This window comes from Poecilia reticulata, linkage group LG15 (genome assembly GCF_000633615.1).
Source record: "Poecilia reticulata strain Guanapo linkage group LG15, Guppy_female_1.0+MT, whole genome shotgun sequence".
In the NCBI taxonomy this organism is placed as follows: domain Eukaryota; kingdom Metazoa; phylum Chordata; class Actinopteri; order Cyprinodontiformes; family Poeciliidae; genus Poecilia; species Poecilia reticulata.
Window position 1 is genome coordinate 28,687,873 of NC_024345.1, and position 22,100 is coordinate 28,709,972.

At 38.9% G+C, this 22,100-nt stretch overlaps 1 protein-coding gene across 2 annotated transcripts; it reads right to left on the reverse strand.

Moving 5' to 3' along the window:
- Positions 1 to 2,755: 2,755 nt before the first annotated feature.
- Positions 2,756 to 19,401, reverse strand: socs5b (suppressor of cytokine signaling 5b). Of its 2 annotated transcripts, none has more exons than XM_008430406.2 (2): positions 19,348 to 19,401; positions 2,756 to 4,631 (listed from the first exon to the last, which is right to left on the reverse strand). In XM_008430406.2, exon 2 carries the CDS (start codon positions 4,592 to 4,594, stop codon positions 2,924 to 2,926), a length of 1,671 nt encoding a protein of 556 aa, XP_008428628.1. In that variant the 5' UTR covers positions 4,595 to 4,631; positions 19,348 to 19,401; the 3' UTR covers positions 2,756 to 2,923. The 2 variants fall into 2 exon arrangements, with proteins under 2 accessions (XP_008428628.1, XP_008428627.1); XM_008430405.2 differs by lacking the exon at positions 19,348 to 19,401 and adding an exon at positions 17,171 to 17,652.
- Between the last annotated feature and the right edge of the window lie 2,699 nt (positions 19,402 to 22,100).

Genomic DNA, 22,100 nt, shown 5'->3' on the forward strand with positions numbered 1-22,100 from the left:
CCAGCTGCAGACCAGAACCTGTTGGAGAGCGATGCCTACAGCAGAACAGCAACCTACTGACCCACTAACAACCTAACACTATGTGACAAAAGACTAATGCATGCATTAGTGAGCGACAACAGTAACAAACTCACCTAATTTAACGATCAGCTCCTAATTAGACGTAGCACCACTAAACTGCAATCTTTAATAATGTGCAAGAAAGTTAGTGAGCTTAAAGCTCGTGCACCTCTTCACGGTTATTCGGCCGGTCTCATCTGAGCGGACCGAGTTAAAGCACCTATTGCTCCAGGTTTAGACTATCAAGCAACGAGACCGATGGCTACTGAAAGGCACAAAGGTAACACTTATTTACAGAAGTGACAGGGCAGCCAGCAGCGCTTTCAGGCCAAGTCACACCTGAAATGTTTGAGGATATGCTAAAAAAAAAAAAAAAAAAAAAAAAAAAAAATCTTTAAACCAGTTTGGACTCAGAGCTATACTTTGATTTGCAAAAGTACGTTCTCCAACATTTTGCATGTAAAGACAAATGTAATGGAGCAGAACAAAAGTGGAGAGAAGGGATGTTTTCCCAAATACTGATGTTTTCCTGAAAAGTGTGGCGTGCATTTGTATTCAGCCCCCTTTTATTCTGATACCTCTAAATAAAAACCAGTTCTTCCATAAGAGTCAGAAGTTGTGTTGCACCTCGTTCTCAAATCAGTTTTTATCTATGTTAAATATAAGTATTCATTGAATACAGGCAGCTATGTAAATAATTTTTTAATTGAAAACTTGTTTCAAGACTTTTTTCAAAGGAGAGGTTATAATATTAAATAATATCTATATTTTTCTGGTTTAAAGTAGAGATAAACATAAAATTTAGTAAAAAGATTTTTTTGTGAGGGATGGGAAATGATGTAAGAAACGAGAAGTTCACATAATTTCAAAAAAATAAAATCATTACTGGTACAAATTTAAACATTGCAGGAAAACTTAATAAAAACCTGCATTTCTTATTACATGTATATTTAAATCATTAGTTAAGGTCTTTATCATTTTTAACCAAAGTTATAAAGAGCCATTGTGGAAGGTCCAAACAGCCACTCGCAGCTTTGAAATCGCAGGTTGCCGACCTATGGTCTAGTCAAAGTCTAGAGCTAGAACCTAACGAGAAGCTGAGGCACAAGTTAAACGCCGTTTAGAGACATTCTCCGTCTGATTTGCATGAAGAACAAGGAAAACAATTCTATCTGTAAAGTTGGCAAACGTACCATTAAATGCAATAAAGTATCCACTCGGGGGCAAATACATGCCACACTTTTCAGATTTGTATTGGTTAAAAAGACGACAAAAAAACAATCTATCCCTCCATAACTCTGAGCTGCTTTCTGCTTGCCTGCCATACAAAATCCTAAAAGAATACTGAGGTTTGTGGTCGTAAGGAGACGAGATGAGGAAAAAGTTGAAGGTGTGTTTGTGACGCGACGCCGGTTAGCCACAACGCTAAACGCTCTCGCAGAAATGGAGACAGGAACGTGTGAAATGGATGATGTTACAACCCAGAGCTACAGCGGTTAACTTCCCAGAGCCACACGACAACCTCAGGGTGAACCCTGCTTGGGGTCAAAGGTGGGATTTTCTCTTGGAATGAGGGTGGGTCTGACGGAGGCGTTCCTAATATCATGGCCGACTGGTGGCATGTTAACTTGGCAATGAGTGGATGAGATTTTTGGGTCAAGAAAGTGGGAATGAGGGCTATGCAACAGCTGAAGGCGAGAGCCTAAGGTAGCAAACATAACACTGCAGAGCTGACGACAGCAGAGTTCCTGGCTGTTGGACGAACACAGACAGTGAAGATATGAATAGAAGTTCAGGAATAAATCAGTTTATCGATCTGATTCCCTACGCCTAGGTTTTAAAGGGGACCTTTTATGCAAAATTCAAATTTTGAAAGTTTTTTGTACTTCCATTTGGGTCTCAGCTGCTTCTGAAAACAAACCAGCGCTTTAAAAAACAAAACAAGACGTTTTATGGTGTCTGGAAAATGAGCCTTTTCAAAAACCTCCAGATTGTTCAGTCACATTCCACAAGCACTGTGACGCTCCAGCACATTTGGTCAGCTGGTTTTTCCGCTGTATGTTTTGTTGTCAATTTACTATTTAGAAACCACTTGCTGCAGTCTTTTTGATTGTGCAGGTGGCGCCACTTCTGCTTTTCAAAGATGCACAGTTGTATAATTGTGCATCTGTTTGCAGCCATTTTACGTGCGGTGTAAACATTGAGTTGGGGTCCAGGGGGATGGTAAACAGCAGCTTCTTTAAAGTGACAGGATGCCCTAAATCAGTTCATTCTGAGCAGAACTGAGCATGCCAACATCTCATTATCCAAAAATGATTTTGTGGAAAACAAAAAAAAGAGAATGGAAATGTTTTGTATAGACCATAGATCTATCCTAACCTGTTGAAGGAAGCATAATAGGTCACCTTTAAAGTGGCTTAGCTGATCTCATGCATGCAAACAGGAGGCAACGAGTGCATCGTAAATAACAGGAGGCGCCTGCAGATGCCCTCTCCACTCTAGTAAGGTGCTCTACAAAGTGTTTCTGAAGGTAAATAGAGACGCACGAAGTGAACTGTACAGCTTGAAATAGTAATTTGGTATGAAGAGAGAGAGAAAGGGGCATGCAGGCAGGTTGGTGGTCATGGTGGGGGTTCAGCACAGACGTTCAGCACAAAAATAGGAACCTGTTCAGCTTAAAAACGTGCTCGACAGACAGCGTTACACTGAATATAATCATGTATTCTCAGTGATGTAAGTTAATACCAAAAACAGAGATTAGAATGAACTTTAGCTTGTTATACTTGATTCTATTCTCCAATAGAAAGGAAGCCAAGTCAGTATGGCCTCTCAACGGGCTAAGAAGTTCTGTAATCGGCCCATCTTATTTCACCTTGAGTGGCGGCTCCCTCTCTAGCCAGCGGACTCGTACTTTCTGTTTATAGTGATACTCCTTGAGGAAGTCCTGCAGGGCGGGGGGCAAAGGCAAGGAGCCAATCCCATCGTAAGTGGTCCATCGGCAGATGGCGGCGCGGGCCAGGTGCTGCAGGGTGAAGGGGAAGGTCCGGTTGAGAGGCACCGTGAGCAGCGGCTCGAAGAACATGCAGGCGCTGGGGTCCTTGTAGTGCTCCAGAAGTCCGGTGACTGTGGAAGAGTGGAAGACGCACGGGTCGTGGGCGTCGAAGCTGAAGTTGTGGTTCCACTGCTCAATGCGGGCGTGCAGCGATCGGTTGTAGCGGCGGAAGCTGACGGAGAAAAGGTAGTCCTCCTGGGCCGAGTCGCGCAGCAGGAAGGTCCCCTCCGGCCGGCCGTCCAGCAGCGCCTCGGCCTCGTAGCGGTCCATCACGCCCCAGTAGCAGGGCAGGGCGGTGATCTGCAGCAGGTCCGGCACCAGGCAGTGGATGTAGTCTATCTGGGTGTGGACTTTCCAGGGCCCGGGCTGCTGCCGGCTCTGGTGGCCGTCTCCGGAGGCGTGCCGCTGCTTCGGCCTGCGGGCTTGAAGACATAAGGTGGTGGAGTCCTCCTCAGAGTCACAGTCTTGGGACGCCGCCGTAGCCCCCAACATCGACCCGCACGCCCCCGACGATGTAGCGCCCACTGAGCCGGACGCGCTGCCGGTGCGTGCTTCCCCGGAGACCTCGCTGATGCCGGGAGCCATCTTTGGTCCAAGTTTGTAGAGAGAGGGGCCCGGCACTGAGGCGTCCAGGGTGTGAATCTGTGCATTGGGAGGCGGGTCGACCCCTTCCTCGATGCTGAGCCTGCGGCGCTCACGCAGGCGCTCTTCTTCGTCCTCCGGTGATGGGTGGGCCGGGTCGAAGGCGTCCAGCAGGGCGGTGGAGGAATGAGGGCTGACCGGCGCAGTGTGCTGCTTGATCAAGTGCCACTTGTGTGCAAGGTCGGAGCCCGGCGGGAAGGGGCAGGTCTCCAGCATGAGCTCGGTCAGGTGGATTTTACGTTTGGAGTTGATGGGGTTCTTAGGGTGCGAGCGCCGCCGAGCTGGTAGGGGCAAGCACAGCCCGACCGTGTCGCTCAGCCGCTGACGCAGCGAGCGAGCGTTCAGGCTCCTCCCTCCAGATCCAGAGTCGTTGATCTCCTGGATAGAGCTGATTCCGTAACGCCGGTCACGGCGGTTCCCACAGCCTCTCAGCCGCCCAGAACGCCGGTCCGCCTCCAGAGAGCTCTGGGTTTTTGTCGAGCACGAGTGCTTCTTCTTGCCCCCCCATGGAGCGTGTCGGGAATAAGAGTCCCTCCGTGCCATCGGGACACCACCAGATGTTCCTCTGGCATCCTCAGACTCCTTATCAATGGAGATCTCTACAATCTGAGGGATGTCCGACACACAGTTATGATGGCGGCGTCCTGTAGCGACCACCGGCACTGGCATGAGGCTCCATGACGGGCTGGCGGTGGCGGCGGCAGGGCCCCGGGCCTCGACCGCGTTGCCTGCCTCACCCAGATCCACCACACATTGGACTGTTTCTACCTCTACTCTGCTTTCAGCCGATCCCGTGCTGTGGAAGAGAGTCTGGCATCTGCTCTTCAGGCTGCTCCACATGTTGCCCACTGTCGTCAGGAAAAGGAGCCCCTCGGACCTGAGAACGACAGGAGACGAGGCGAATTAACTCACAAATTTATCCAAAGCAACAGCATAAAGGTGCATTCACATCAACCCTGTTTAGTCCGCTTTAATCCGTTTGCCTAGAAAGTTTGGGCATTTGTTTGGGAATGCGTAATCGAAATCTGATGCCGACCATAAAATTTGAACTCTGGTCTGCCGCCAAACCTCTGTATCAATTCGGTTGAAGTGAACTCTGGTATTTTTCAAATGCTTATGTGAATGCCAAGCGGACCAAATACCGCTCTAGAACCAGGAAGTGAACTATAGCGTAGGTAGGGCTGTCACAATAACAAATTTTGCTTGATGATAAATTGTCTCAAAAGTTATTGTGATAATATTTTGTTTTGAGACCATTTTCAAGTAATATAACATATTGAACTAGAAAATGTCTTAATTCATCCACAATGGGGACATTTCTGTGCAACAGCAGCAAAGTGAAAGGCAGTCAAAGACACACAGAAATACAAATTGATTTTTAAAAACAGAATAAAGAATAAAAAGACTGTACAGTATTGGCATAATAATACAAGTACACCCTCTTAAAGATAAACTTTCAATTTAACAAACATTTAACATTGGAACTGGAAGACATTTCAAAACAACTAAAAAATAAAATGGATAAATGGATGCTGAAGTCTTAATACAACGCTGCCCTTCAAGAAAAGCTAACAAATGCACCAGACTAAAGACTTATCGTGCCGTCTAGTAGAAACAGAAAAAAAGTCACGCAAATGGAAGTTATTGGGCTTGTTTTAATTGATCAAGCCATTAATTTATTTATTCCTTAGTGTGACAGGCTTAACTGCAGGACATTCTGGGTAAATACAATCAAAAAAACAGGGGTCAATCGCTACCGGGAGAAAAGACTCGCCGTCTTTTGCAAAAAACAATAAAGAGAATTTCTACAACGGCTAAAATCTGACGCTACTCCACATTTATTTACATTTCCTGAAGAAGAAAGTTAAAGTGTCTTCTCTTCTTCAAAAGCTTTAGTGCCATTTCCTTCATTGGTTCTTGGTGCAGTGCCCCCACAGGCGAGGAGGGGAACAGGTTTTTCAAAAGCTTTGGCAGTGTGAAAAAGAACAGCAGCAGCTGAAAATGTGACAACTTTGGTCCCAATCAAACCAAGTCCAGCAGGTGTGAAAAAAGCCTTAAACTGCACAGAAGATCCAGAGAGGAATCTCCTCCCTTTCATTCCTCAGGCTACTGTGTGCAGTAATTAGACATGGTTGGAGCGTAACAGGGCCAAAGCGTCTGAGGGGTGGGGGAGCGGTGGTGGTTTAAACAGCAGCAGATTTAGGAGTTGCCAGGCAGACGTGAAGAGACACAAGGCCACGGCTATAAATGAACCTGGGATCTGCTCACAGCTGATCTGCTGGTATGTACTGTATTACAGAGCCAGTCTAGACCTGACCCGAAACTTTCCCTGCAACAGCAGCACCAGACAGCCGGGGCACAATCGCATGCTTTCTCTCCGTCTCCCCCCTCCCTTTCTCACACACTTACTGCTGATTTATGACATTCAACGCCAATAAGGTTTGACAGGGATTTGGAGGGAATGAGACGAGACTTTTCTGGGAGCGGTTCTTTTAACATTTTTCCTCATGAAGTGAATTTAGTTCATGGGATTTCTTAGAAAGGCATTCAAAAACAGTGATTTATTTAATTGAAAATCAACTTAAAGTAGCAAACTTAGAGAAGAAGATGTAGTTACCAAAAAATGCCAACTACTGAACTATTTTTTTGCATGAATCAAACAAATTAGTGCATGGCTAGAAAGTGGAAGGAAAATAATGCATGGACTTCAACGTGTTACAGACTCTAAAGTGTTAATTTAAACGTTTTAACACAATCACATTTTGTTTTCTTTTTATTTTCCAAACAAAAGTTCCGGTTGGAACTTTCATATTGCGTTTCTGGTACACCAGTAAATCTGACGCACAAGCGACATGCGCAAAAAACAGCAATGAACGACGAAGCCGTTTCTCTTGGCTCACTGCAGTTTAACTTTTGAGTCGTAAAACAATCCGATTGGTCGCTGGGAAAAATTTTTCCTAGTTGAAGTTGTGCTAAAAGGAGTTAGCCTATCAGTGAAGCTATTCAAGTCTAAAATATGTAAAAAGAAAAATAAATAAATAAATGAAGTACATAGTTTCCAATTAAATGACAAGACAGAGATATAGATAGAGAACCATTGCTGATACATTACAGGAGCCACTTTGTCCACTGTGAAACACGGCGGGGGCAGAACCACAATGCGGAAATGCTTTTATTTTATTTTTTTTTGCAGTGGAAGAAAATCTGTCAGGAGGTGGAAACAAATAGAGACTGGATTTGAGTTGTCTTCCACATGCAACACTTCAGTTGCATGTGACAAATATCTCCAGATATTAGAGGCTAAAAAAGTCTTCAAATTAAGTTTGATAACCACTGATCACGTCAGGTAGGTTGTGTTCGCTAAAACATGCTTTAAATATAGAGCTTAAACAAGATGGCAGAATAGCAGAACTGAAAGCAACACACTTGTATTTAATATAATTTAACTTTGGCACAGTTTTGGTGAAGTTCACTTCATATAATTTATAAATAAAGGAACATGGGACAGATTGAATCTCTGCTGCAGTCAGTGGGAGAACCAGGGAAAAGATCTGAACATCTTTGATAAAAGATGATAAAACTGATGGTTATGAATTAAAAACAGTGACATAGTGGTGCAAATACAGAAATTCAAAACTCGGCGTTTGACTCCAAAAGATTATTATTTTTATAGAAGCGCTACAATGAAAAATTTACAGTAGAGCAAAATAAGGATCTCTCAAAAAATGGCATCAAGTCATGCAAGACTTTCCCACAAATACAATAAATTCCTCCAAGTTATGGGGAGTTTTTACCGCTAAAATCTATGTTTATATATTTCAATATTGATTAAAGTTGACCAACTTATTTTTTACACATCAAAAAAGCAACATGGATCATCCATATATTTTCTTCCAGGTTGCATCGGATTGGTGTCGATCCAAATAGTTAAAGGACGAGCGGCAGAGCTTTTCAGATGGAAAATACATTTTTAACAAGGTATTTTCAATAATTAATTAATAAAAGCCGTGTCTAGATTAATATTTGAGAGGGGGTGGGGGAATCTGCTTTTATGCAGGGTTGAATAATGCAATAAATTTTTGGAATTGCACCGGAAAGCTGCCGTGTTTTAGAAAAACATGCAATTCCAGTAATTTTATTGTTAACTTTCATCACTAAAACCTCTGAGGTGTTTTTCACCAAGACATTAAGACTTTATCCAGCTGGCTCGATAAATCCGCAAGCAGAAAATTAACAAATGATCCCTTTAAATCTAAACCTACTAAACCTTAAACTGGTATTAGACACTTTTTAAATGGGAAACAAAAAAGCAAAAATATGGATTCAACGTAAATAGAAAGAGAAAAACAGTTTGAGTCGAGTTAAAACTGAATTGAAAGTTTTTTTTGGATAGATTTGGAGAACAAATCTGCACAGCTGCTACGACTTGCATCATCTCTGCAAGACTCCGGTTAAAAATTAATTCAAATCTGGATGGAAATAAACTTTCATGAAGCTTAACGAGGCGATGCCATGGTGAATGTGTGCTTTGATCAAATGCATCCAGTAAAATATGAGACCAACTTATTTTTTGGATGAAGAGCACAATCTCCTTGTAATTAGTGATGGCTCAGTCGGCCACACTAGCTATGATGCGAGCCCAGTAATCAGATTATGTAAGGGTCAGACATTATTGACAGAGGAATGTTGCTAACTAAACTGACTGAAATCCCCTCTGCTGCCACAGAACAGCGTTATTCTCAGGCCGGCTCAATGAATCAGTTTGATCTTGGTCATGATTTTGTGATTTTTACAATTAAATTAGCAACATTAACTGGTGCCGTCTCCAATAGAAATCAGACATAATCAAATTAAGAACAATAAATCATTGTCTGACCAAGACGCTGTGGTGAAATGGTTGCTGAAACGAGAAGATCCAATAACGTGTGCCAATAATCTATTGATATTAATGAACGTAGCCTAAAAAGCAATAGAAACTACACCAAAGTTACGGCTTCCAGGTACAGCTGTAGCTTCAGTGTTGCTAACTAAACTTTATTTTAATATGTCTGCAGTTTCAAACAATAATAAACTGGAAATCAATTTAATGATGAGTCACTAGTCACATAGGCACAGATTTTTCCGTAAAGCAAATCTAAAATATTAAAAATATCTAAAAATATTTTTAAGAAAATGTAGAAATAGCTAGCCGCAATGCTACTTGACACATTATGAGCTGTGGTTTATAAAGCAACCAATCCAGGAGCAGCATTGGTTTTCCTAGCAGCTGATTGGCTGTACTCCCCAAGAACAAACATAAGACCCTAAATGTTGGCTTTGACGGCTTTCACTCTGCGTATTGATGCATACGAGGGTATATTTGGTGTTTGACTCATTAACAGATGGCAATAAGTCCGATAGCAGATCTTCATGGTCAGAAGCTCAACTCTGTGCTCAATGAAGGTGTTTTTTTTTAAACCAATGAGGCCTTAGCATTAGTGATGCACCAACTAATTTGTCAGATTGAATTCGACAACCTTTCCTCTCGATTGATTCTCATCAATGATTAGCAAGTCAATCTGACTGTTGGCCTGGCATCAAACAATTACATTTTCTGAGTTTAATAAAAATAAGATAAGTTATGGACCTATGCACTGGGTTAATCTTGCAATTCCTTGAGATTCTGTTGGATACAGAGCTAAGACTTCCAGCAAACAATCTGAAAAACATTTTTACTCTTCAATGAAATTAAAATCAAAATCCAAAGGTCAGGGCTGAAAGAAAACCAGAAGTCTGTTCTGGTTGATGCAGGTCTTCTCAAGAAAAAGAAAAAGGTGAGGAAAATGACCATGAATCGAAAAGTGTCAAAATGATAAAGCTTTGAAATCTTTTAATAAACTAGAAATTATTTGATTATCAAACAAACCATAATGTAGAATAGGAAAAACATAAAAAGGAGGGATTAAGTGAAATTTTCACACTAATCAAAATATTTGTAGTCATGTTCTTTTTTTGACTCCAGCTTTGATACCAACAGATTTACTCCCACTAAAAACAAATTTTCATTAACTACAAAATGAACAACAGATTTCTCCGACTGGTAGAAAAGGATGGTTTCATTCCTTATAATTAGGGATGGTGATTAGTTTTAAGAGGCTTTGGCAGCAACAGACCGAGGTCAGCACGAAGTTGACTGGAAGAAGCAGGAAGGATTTGTGGCGGATGATCCAACCTGACCAAAGGTCAGAAAAAGACGATTTTTCAGCATCAAATCTCTTCCTGGACGTTCAGATGTGAAGTGGATCTTCTAGTTGGATGTTTGAGCTCTAAAATGTGCAGATTATTCTCATCCAGGTGAAGAATCTCATCCAGAAGACAGTCACCAATTAGACACAAATCAAATTGGTCCAAATCGCCCTTCTGTTAATGATTGATCATTGATAGGAAGGTCAAATAAAGTCAATTAGTTTTTTTCCTAACCAGCTACAATTTTCTTAATTTTGGTATATAAGTGATCGGCCAATATTTACTTGTGAAGCCGATCTTATCTACCTGCGAGAGGTTTGACTGAAAGGCTGCTTGTCTGCACATTTGTCTTTAACAATGGTCATCCCACTGTTGCCAACTCAGCAACTTTCTTGCTACATTTAGCAACATTTCAGACAAAAAGAAAAAGTGTATCAGCAAAAATTGGAATCGGCAGGTCAGACTTTTAAATGCAACGTAACGGGCAATCGACCAGAAAACTGCAATCGTTGCACCGTTAAGAATCATTAAATGCAACAAAAATGAAAATCTGATTTTTGAGTCTGTACAAAAGACAACAAATAGTTGTCTGTCATCTCATTTCCTTTCTCTCTTCTTTTTTTTTTGAATGATACATTAATGCAGTGATACATTAACTACTGGTGGGTCACAAAGTTTATTAAATAAACAAAGCAAAACTGAGTTTATTTGGGGGGTTTCTTCCGTTTTTTTAGTTTTACCTGCTTAACAATAGGTCTGTCATGACACATTTTATATTGTTTCAGAAGTTATTGTGATAAAGGATCATATAATTGTGCAAATGTAAAATAGTTTGTTCTAATTTATTATGCTATTAATTGATTTATTGCTTATTGCGAGAGTCCTACTTAACTACAATCAAAAAATATATTAAATCTAGATATCCTTGAAGATACAAAACATAAAGGCTTTGTCCTGTAGAAAGAAAAATAGACAATTTCCAATTTTTTGTGTGTCATCAATTGCTTTCTATTTTGTTGGCCAAATTTGTTGCCATCTTGACTTGTGTTCAGGGGGCGAACAAAATAATTTTAAGGGCCGCACATTGGACACCCCTGCTTTAATCACCAATTATATGATGCTTTTAGTTTTTGCCAAATTCACGACTACAACCGAGGAACTCCGGCGGTCAACAATCCGTCGCCCTTTTGGCGTTTAAGACAACTTCATGAATGGAGTGTGATCTACAACAACCATGAAATCGTTTGTCAACGTACATCTACGCTCAGAGAAAGTTATCGTTCGATTCCTCCTAAACAACATTGATGGTCGCCAACAGTCACAGAACTCGTCGCCCGATCCGGTCCACATCCATTTTGAGCCATTCTGAAACTGAACCAGGCTACTTTTGTTCTCCAGCGGTTCAACACGCCCTTCCTCCTGGGAGCACAGCGATCTAAGAGAGGGTTGGTGAAAAGACGGGATTCAGGGAGAGAAAACGCCTTCCCCGCTCACGCCAGAGTTAATGAGAGCTCTGCGGATGCCCAACGTTTTTATTTTTTTAACAAATACGCGAGATGGAAGAAAACACCATCTAGTTTTTATTGTGTCCGTCATGGAAATCTCATCCAGCAATAGTCGCTTTAATAAATTCACATTTTATTTAAACTCGAGATGTGCCGATCAGGTTTTTTCCTGCCGATACCGATCACCCATAAGGGCCGATCACATAATTATTATTATTTTATCATAAACACTACCGGTTACATTATGTGGAAAAAGGAACCATGAATTCACCTTAATTTAGACAAAAACATGTTTTTAATAACTTTTTCCAAGAAGAAAACTAAACAAAGCAGGCATTGTGCAAATTGTACTGCTATCAGTAATACTATCTTTAACAGACTGATAACATATGGAGGCTCTGAAGAGGCTAAATAATACAAAGAGCCAAAATAAAACCTCTCAACATTGCCAAAAAAATTCAAGTATAAAACTTAACATTCAAAGGCAAATAGAGGATCCATTACAATAAACAATCCAGAGTTACTGAATGAAAACTTCCTGTTAGCATGGCGGCTAGCTGATTACTGCTAGTTCTGAGTGGCTGTTTCTGACTGAGTGGAGTAATTATGCAGAGCAGGGAGGAGATCGATTATTTTTTCAGAGATTATCTGTCTCATGTTAGGACAGTGAAAGTTTTAATACGTATGTAAAATGTATTTTTTTTTAAGTTAGATGCTGCAGCTTTAAGCAGAGGTTCGGTGTGAGAGTCACTACCAGGTGGAGCAGAAGCGGCGCTCCGTCTGTGAAATATTACTGCCTGTAGCGTAGCAGCGGTTCAACAGCGAGAGCAGAACCAGCGCCTTACATCGCAGCTCCAAGACTTAAATAATTTTGCGGGTTATTTGTTTAGCTTTCTGGCCGTCATGCTAATCCTGGTGAGTGTTTGTAGCTGTGCGCTGCTTTACCTGCTATCTGAGCCTCCATATGTCTTTTTTTACTGTAGTGAGCCTCGATGTAGCCAAACTCCATCAAGTATGGCATTGTTTTTATGTCGTATTAGATTCGTTGTGTTGATGCATTTTGACGTGCTTAAATTTTCCGCCGCAACACGCAAACTTCCCCATTCACTCAGTGTGTTATAGTTCAACATCGCTTAGGATTTGTTGCTGCGCGTTTGCGCAGTGTGAAGGAAAGAGGAGACCARMTGCACAGGCAGGCTGAGAAATGAGATGCAGGTGATCGGTATCGGCAACAAGAGCCAATGATCGCCGATCACCGACCATGCACTTTTTCACGAAAATCGGCCGATTATGACCGATCGATCGGCACACCTCTAATTTAAACAATTTAAATTGATATAACTGCTGAGGATGTAATAGCAAAAGTTTTAATGTGTTTGCTTGATAATAAGCAAAAACTCTTAAAACATGTTAAAACATTTTATTCAATTTAAAATACTTTCATATTAGTAGATTATCATCGTTTCATTTGATCTAATCTCAGTGGAGATGCATAGCTCAATATTTTCTGAAAGTAGAATCAGATCTTTCAGCCTGGAGGTGAAAACTTTCTACTTTGAGTTTAAAGTGTGCTTTACGCAGCAGGTGGACATGTGAACCATTTTCTCTCCCTTTTTCTAATGTATTAGAAAATACTCCTGTTAAACAACGTTCTGTTTTGTTCATCTTTCAAAAAAAATCAATACACCTGCGAAAGTAGATGCTCCATTTGCTTCTGCAGCATTTAATAAGATATAAATATTATATTTTTGTAGTGTTTGTCAGCCAATGAGTTGAAGTAATTTAATATTTTAAAAAGTTCACTGTAGAGAAATAGTGTGTAATATTTCAAATGCATAGTTTTATTTTGGTTAGATTTCTAAAAATAAAACAATTGAAACTATAATGCAAATTTGAGCCCAAAACATGTCTCCATATAAATGGACATTTCTAATTTACTTGGTATAAGCAGCAAATAATTTTGTTTGGAGATACTAGTTAGCTAGCTGGTCTGGTCATTGCCTTCCCATGCAAGTTCCCTGGATTCTCATCTCCCTTCAGTGCTCTGTCTAGAATTTCTCCCATTAATCTCAATTTCTCCAGATGAATTTCATCCTGGGCTTATCAGTGAACAGAAGGAGACGTTCTGAATGATGACGTCCATTTTCTGTGCCGTTTTTGAAGCGTAGTTTACCGTTATAGAGTTGTAATTTGGCGAAGGCAGCGGAGGAAGTGAACAAAGCTGTTTACAGCTGTGGCAATTTTAGTGAGCTGCCACATTACACTGTGTCAGGGTCAAACATTAGTGATTGGATAAAATCAGATTAAAGTCCACACCATCAGCAAGCAATTGTTTCTTAATAAGCAGGAGTTCAGATGCCCTGCACAAAGCAAAAGGTAGAACAAGAAGCTGGTTTTTACCAAGTAAGAGTCAAGTCACCCTAAAACTAGCCTGATGCTTCTGTTCATCTCTTTATGGTTCACTAAACCCAGTCGTAACTAATGGCCAAGGTTGAATCTGATGGAGTTAAAAAGGAAGTTTTTCCAGGTCTGGATGGACCATTCCAAGTTTTGAAAGAAAGAGTAAAAAAAGTGCTGTTAGTTCCCCTGATGGAGGCAACAGCTTTCAATCAAATTAAGAAATGATCATATTACCGCAGTTTATCTCCCTAAAATAAATGTTTTCTGTTTAGTAGTAAAAATGTTCTGAAGGAAGAAATCTTTTCTTTTGCTTCAGTAAAAGAAAAGATTGCAGTTATTTCACATATTACAGTTGGTGAATGCATTTAAGCACACACAGAAAAAAAAACTATTTTTTTATGTATTTTATCAACAAGAAAAAACAATTATTGACTTGCCGATTATCAGAGCTGATTAAAGATGCATCAAAAAATTATTTGACTGGAATTCAAAGATTTTACACCCAATCTGCCCTGATCAATGATCAAAAACAAATAATCACTCTTAGATGTGGAAGATGCAACACTGGATAAAAAAACCCCTCAATTATCCATTTTCCATATCAGTTTCAATCAGAAAGTGAAAGGAGGCATAAAAGCATGTCTGGCTGTTTGAGCCCAAATAGAGCTGCAGTGATTTGTTGACATAATCAATGAAGTTGACTATAATAATCCACTGACACAAATGTTCTTAGTTTAATACATTTAAACTGTTTTTCTTTAAAGTTTTAACATTTTTATTGTGGCTTAGTAGCCATCTTGCATCAGTGAAACACAAGCTAGCCAGTCATGCATGCTAACCCGCAAACATTCAACTAAATCAGTAAAAAAAATGATTTACTTGGAAAAATTTTTTGCAGGTTTGTGTATTTTTATGAGATACATTTTGGTGTCAAGTTAAATTAATGGCATTAAAACATGTGAGATCCTTTGATTTGCACACAAATTATCATGTTCTACAGCAAACAAAAAATAAGTAAATGTTTTGCAAAACCACAACACTTGTGGTTCAGTGATTTGTGAAAGTTAATTTAGCAAAAAAATTTAAAATCCTTGACAACTGATTTGTTGACTTATTTTCCCATCACTTCATAATTACATACTATTGGGAAAAAGTAGAATTCAGGAAAAATGTAAAGAAAAAAACTGCTGAATATCGGAAGAAAAAAAAAAAAACATGTCCCCACATGTTTCTGTTCACCTGGGCAGAGCAGGTGAACATAAACACTTTACACTTAACTGGTGTAAAGTGCTTTGAGAGGCCTGTATGATTAGAAAAGTGGTACATAAAATCCAGCTAATTTACATGGAACAAAACTTTGAGTTTACTCTAAACTGCTATGTGAGAAGAGAGTCCACTGGTGCCAATACAAATGTGTTTACAAATGCTTGTCCCAAAGTTTTCAAAGGAAAAAAAAATTGGTTTAAAACATGGAAATACCTCAACTTAAGAGTGTGTGGATATATCCTGTAAGATTTTGTTATTAACTGCTATGTATGAGCAGCTGAACAATCACCAACTGGGGTATCGCAAGTTTTTTTTTTTATGTGTGTGAGTTATGTGTTAACATGCAGTTTGGGCAGAAATCCAAATGGATTTTATGTAGCGAAAGGTATGTTGACTTCAAATGAAATCACATTTAAACCAGTCAAACTCAAAATATACATATGGCTAATAAAAAGCAGGAACAGTTGATATTTGAGGTTCTGTATTGGTGGATTTTTCTGTGGAACACAACTCCAAATTATTTGCAGAAAATAAGCAGAGTCCGTTTTTTTCTACATAAAGTACATCTAAAATATTTTAAAGAAAATACAATTTAGTAAGTAGAAATACGTTTCACACCATTGTTGACATTTGCAAAGCAGCCAATCCAGGAGTGCCATTAATTTTCATTGGCACAGATTGGCAGAAATAAGGACGACTTTAGATGTTAGCTTCTGTGGTAGTGCCAACACTGTTTCCACTGGGTACATTAATGAATATTAAGGCATATTTGGTGTTTGAACTGTTAAAATATGCAGTTGCAATTGTGTTTAAAGGTGGATCTTGACTATTTGTGAAGGACTTGTGATCAGCAACCCTTAGAAATATCATGCAATCATTATAGTTTGATGTTACAATTTCCAATATCGCATTTCATGAAGATGTAATTAAAACATTTGATGTTTTTACTTGGAATTGCACTCTCAACTGATATAAAGACATATGATCACTCTTAATGTTAAAGATTTTTTTTAAGTTGGAAGTGCAGAAAACATAAGGGCTTCGTTTTAGTACACATAATTTGAGTTTTATTTGTGGAATACAAAATGAAATTTGCAAACAAATGTAAAAATGCCATTTTTTGAGCATTAAACTGGTCAAAAGACAAGCTGTAAAAGCAATTGGAGCATCTAAAAACATCAACCTACCCTGAAAGCACGATTAAAAAACGAAAAATGCATTATCTGTTCAAATCTGCATTTGCAAGTCTGAGCTTTAAAAAAATGGTGCCTGGAAATCCCAGTTTCTTGCCAGATTGACTGCAGCACTCTACTTTTGCTAACTGAATGAAATAACTAAAATCACTGATGAAATATAAATAGGATTGATTTGAATGCGAATCCAACCGAATTGCATTGGAATGATTTTAACTAAATCAAACACATTTGCACTGAATTGGACTGCATTGCATGCAACTAGATATATTTAAGTTTGTCGCGTAAAGTAACCCGACATCACTCATGTTGTGAAATGGTGCTTAATAAATAACCCGACTGTCTGTAAAAACGTATATAAAAAACATTATGCGATCATAGCGGGTGTACAGAAACCATAGGGAGGCCTTCGGGTTTCTGGAGGCCCCATTTTCCCCATGCCACTGCCAAATTAGCGGAGCTGCTAACCCGTTAACGACCGACAGCAGCCCCAGCACACCACTAAATGTGGCTACAGACCTAAGATAACATTATCGGCGCTCACATTCGACAAACTAGCCTGATCGGTTCAGACAAACGCATAGAAACATCCCAATTCAAGGCCTAAACAGGCTTTAAACTTAGCAGCTAATAGTTAGCATTTCCAGAATAGAAATTTCCTAACATTTTAGTTAGCTTTAGCTAGCGAGGTTAGCATGCTAGCTTGTGACAATTATCGACAGAAAAATGTAGAAATAAAACAGGCCGGTGTAGAGTGGTTTTAGGTTGTCAAGGAAACAAAAGTGACACGTTAGACAGATGAGTTGCTTCTTGAATTAGTGACTTACCCGTCTCTTTTAGGAAGCCCTACTCAACGGCTCTCTTTGTCTGTAAAAAATGGCTATGAAGAAAAGTCGGGCATATATCCCCCCAGAGGACCACGGCGTCGGACGAAAGCGCAGAACGAACACTGATTCTTGATGGTATCATCCCGAATAATAAACAATAAATAATAAATCCCTAAAAACACTGATCAGAGCGATCTGAACGCTAAACTGATCTTTAACCGCCGCGACAGCCCGTTCCTCGTCATGGTGGGGCTCCTCTTCTCTGCCTGGAGCAACCAATATGACGGCTGTCTGAGCAGACACGGAGCCGGGGAGGAGGACGGGGCTCAACGTGAGGAAGCCTCGACTGACAGCAGCATGGGCCAATTGGAGGGCCGCGCTGGGGTGACTACTTCCTCCGGAGCGCAAGGATAGGGAATGCCCCAGCACTGGCTGGACTCAGGCGTGCCCGGCCACCAATGGGTGTGAGGCGGAGGAGGAAGCTCTCCGCTGGCTGCTACTTGGAAACGTGGAGCGGCGAAGGGGATGCTGGTTCCTGCATATCCAGGCCAGGCCGAGATTGATGCCAACAGGGGCGGTCCTACGGCACTTTTACCAGGGGCCCCAGGGTGCGCCCTGGATTTTCAGTTTTTTATTTTATTTTTCAATTAATTTCATGGGGGCACAAAACAAAAGAATATAATACATTTCAAAAAGTCAATATTTAAAATTTGTATTTTGATATAATTCTCTTTAAACAGGGTTTTCCAACTTTATACATGTTTTTTTCCCCCTATTTTTGTATGTTTCTTATCTTTATGTATAAAATTAGGGCCAGACAATTAATTGGTGCTGATTTTCTTAGTTTGGGGAAGTCAGTGATCGGTCAATCTGCTTGAATTTGATATTTTGTAATCATGTTATTTTATTAAATAAAATAATTTCACCACAACAGCATTAATTTTGATAATAATGACAATAACAAAATTATTTTGTTGACAACCCTTTTTTTCATGGTGATAACGAGACAATGACAAAAATTATGACGTTTCAATGATGATTAAGACATGATGAGATGTCTGCGAGTTTTTGTTGACGAGACGAAACTGGACGAACATTTTTTTGGATGCTCTGTTGGACAGATAAAATGTATGATATTTCAGGGTAATATAACAATTTTCAACAACATATTCTGTTGTTGTTGAAAGCAAAGTCAGAAAAATAGACATTTGAGAAAAGTAAAATCTGTTTTTTATATATACATATTCAGACATTAATACTTGTAATTATACTCCGGTGAATGTGACCGCATCTAAAAAACATCTAAAGTACAGCACTTCTGCAAAACCATCTTAAAGACCATAAAATAAGTGATAATGGTTAATAAAATATGAACATTTCAGTCTGCCATTCGATACATAAATGACCGAATAAAAAAAAAACATTCAATCTGTTTTATTCTTAACAGATTATTTTTGTAATTTTTTGCAACATTTTGCTGCAATAAGAATTTGATTAAAAACTTGCGAGAATTACAAATAGGTGTCAAAAACTCTGATCAGTTACCTTGTGTGATGTCACCAGAGGCATGGAAGATGGTAGATCATATCCATCTTATTTTGAGATTAATCTCAGAAATTTTCCAGAAAAAACGTGGACATTTCTGAGCTTTAAAAGTAAAAAAAATTACTAGAAAAAAATTCTGATTTTTTTTTTGGATTAATCTCAAATATTTTGTGGAAGAAACATGGAAATTTTAGAGTTAGAGAAGTTGAACATTTTCTAGAAAAAAGATGGAAATTCAAAAGTCTAAAATTTTCCACTACTGAAACTCAGAAAATTTCAGAAATTAATCTGAAAAATTTTGAGGGTTTTTTGGCATTAATTTACTCGTTTTTTTCTATACGCCGTCATAGAAACAGTCCAAATCCATAAGGGTAGAAATACTTTAGTATTATTTAGTAGTTCAGCAGAGCTGAGGTGGAGAGCAGGAAAAACCTCCAGTAGTCAGAACATATCAGCTTCTACATCTCACTAATACTGATCTGATTTGTGTGTATGAAAGAAAAGAAAAAGGAAATTGGATTAGCACTAATTTCTCCATCAGAAGTAATTTACACTATTTTAGTCTCAATGCAGATCTCTCTCTGGAAATGCTGTTTCATTTCCAAATCATCCATCATAAAGGAATAACTCACCCGGTTGATGCAGAGGCAATGTTAGCAGCTTTATGGTCTCACTCTGTATTTATTTTTAAACTTTAATTGAGAAATGCATCTCTAAATGTCCAATCATCAAACAACAAATGCTTCCAAGACACCTTAACTGACCCTCACCGTCAGAAGGAGCAATCTAATAATCTTTAATCTATTGCAGCAAGAATCTAATCCACCTTCAAATAAATAAATTTAAAATAATTAGTGCTGCCAGCTAACATTTGTCCCTGTGTATTCACTTAGCATAGAAATACATCTGGATCCAGATCAGACGCGATTTGGATTAAAGGCCTAAAATACGCTTTAGGTTCTGTGTAACAGGGTTTTATTTTAGCAATATTATAGATGTGAAGTTGGTAAGATTTGGTTTATTTATTCTTTAAATCAATTTTGTTCGGTCAAAAAGTTATTTCCTCCTCACATTGTTGCTCTTGACGGTTGGCGGTTACCATAGCAACCAGTAACTGACAGCTCGTCCCCATTTTCTATTGGCCATAACTGCGTTTTCTTTCTAAGTATTATATTTTAACACGTATTTTATTCATGCACAGAATTTAGAGTGTAATTTTGTCATGTTTTGTATATGTTTTTAACTGTTAACATCATTAATGCTGTGAGTTTTAGCTGTGTTTAATTTTACAGCCGTTAGCTGCTGTTAACTGATGTTAACCAACTACTTGATTTTTATCTCTTGCTGGAATATAAACAGTGAACCTGAGTGTGTCAGTTGTGAAGTCAGCCTACTGGACCTGAGACGAACAAAGAAGGGTTACATATAGGTTTAAATATGCAAATACACCATAACTAACATAATTCTTTCATAAATACCATTAGAAACAACTTGAATGATAGTTAGCTTGTTGACGCAGAGCTCCCTGAAGTCTACGCTGTTGTAACAAAGCTCCTGTCGCCATCTTGTGGCTCTAGGATGGAAACATTTTCAGCTCAATTTTACTAGATAAAAGGAAATGCATTATACCGCAGGCGGTGTGCGAAACTGGTTTTGGGACTTTACAAATCCCAAATCAGGATTGTCTTTGGACAAAAAAATCAAGAAAACAATGTGGTTACTTGAATAAACCCAAGTGCAGAGGGATATCTGTTGAGAGAGGATATTTCAGCAGCCATTTTGTAATCAGTAAGGGTTCTAAAGTCCATATTGTTCAGCAGGAATACAGAACCGCTTAATGCAAAAATGACACGATGTAAAACTACTAGTATGGATGTTCCCTTTATATTGAACTCTATGACCTTATCTCCTGTCACAGGGGATTTGAATATTTACAGTCCTCTTACTGCAGCCGTCAGGGCTTATTACAAGAGGAAAGTCTCAAGGTGCTCTGTGGCAATATGTAGAAAAGTAGCTGCCCTCTAAATCAAATGACTTGTTGTGTCCCCCTTGGCAGCAACAACTGCCATTGAACATTTGCTATATACTGCCAATAAGTTTCTGACCTCACTGGGGAATTTTAGTTCAGAGAAACTTTTCTTTACTTCAGTCACATTAGAGATTTTTCAAGCATGAAAGTTCAGTTTAAGGTCATGCCATGTAAACTCGATTTAATTTTAAGTTTATACTGCAAAATCTTATGAAAAAGTATTTGTTCCATACTGCTAACAAGACATTTTTCCATGTTATACCTTAATTTATCTCCCAATGGAACAAGTTTTCTTAATAAAAATGAAAGAATTATTGAGTTTATATCTGCTAAAACATTACTTTTCAGTTAGTTTGTCTTATTTCAAGTATATTAAGATATTTGCCCTGGAAATTAAACCAAAATCTTGTTTTTTTGCAGTGTAGTCTTTGACTAGACCACTTCAAAAGCTTCCTGTTGGTTTTTCAGCCATTCAGAGGTTAAACTCGGCGTGTTTTCTTATTTACATTTTTTTATTTGTCATTATAGGGACAGTGCATATTAATAACAATTCTGTAACTGTGCCGGAGTTAGCCAGAAGACTATTTTTCATCTGTCTACAATGAAAAAAGAGACTGGAACTCCATCTTTGAAAAACTGAGTTAATTTGCTGCATGTAATCAAATTAAGTTGTTCATACTTAAATGACAATAATTCATATAGATAACAAAAAATCAGGCAAAAGAACATTTTTCAAAATTTGTTTCTTTCATTAAAGAAACTTATGAACTTAGAAACTGCGGTTGTGTGTCTGTGTCTGGTGAGTTTTTGGTTAAAAAATCCAGAAATTTGACTCAAGAGTAGAAATACTTCATAATGAAGTTACTCAAGTAAAAGTAAAAAGTACAGCTTACTGAGAAACTCCTAAAATTATTATTATTTTTTTCATAAAAGTTACTACCCAACTTTGCTGCAGCGCCTAGGAAGAGGTACACATACTGCTTATGCCTTGGACCGGCTCTGGTGGAAAGGACAGGAAGTAAACACAGGAAAACTCAAAAGCACAAGTGATTGAAACTTTCCAAATGGTAGATTTTGAACATTTTGCTTTTGCAATAATCATTTGAACTATAAATAAACACCCCTTACGAAATTAATCTGAGGAGCTGACAATGACCCCCATTTAAATTAAAAAAATTAAAGCGTAAATGCAGGATATGTTTTTATTAGTTTCCTTTGTTGCTTTTCAACAACCATAAACCTGGCTCTTACTTCTGCATGCAGGAATGTGGTCTGTAAAATTATGTTCAGATACTCTAACACGGTAAATGAGAGAACTGAGGTCAAAGTAATTAAACTCCATCATCTGAGCTCCAA

Excerpts from the sequence above, each read along its gene's own strand:
- socs5b (XM_008430406.2), bottom strand. The coding sequence starts at position 4,594 with ATGTGGAGCAGCCTGAAGAGCAGATGCCAGACTCTCTTCCACAGCACG.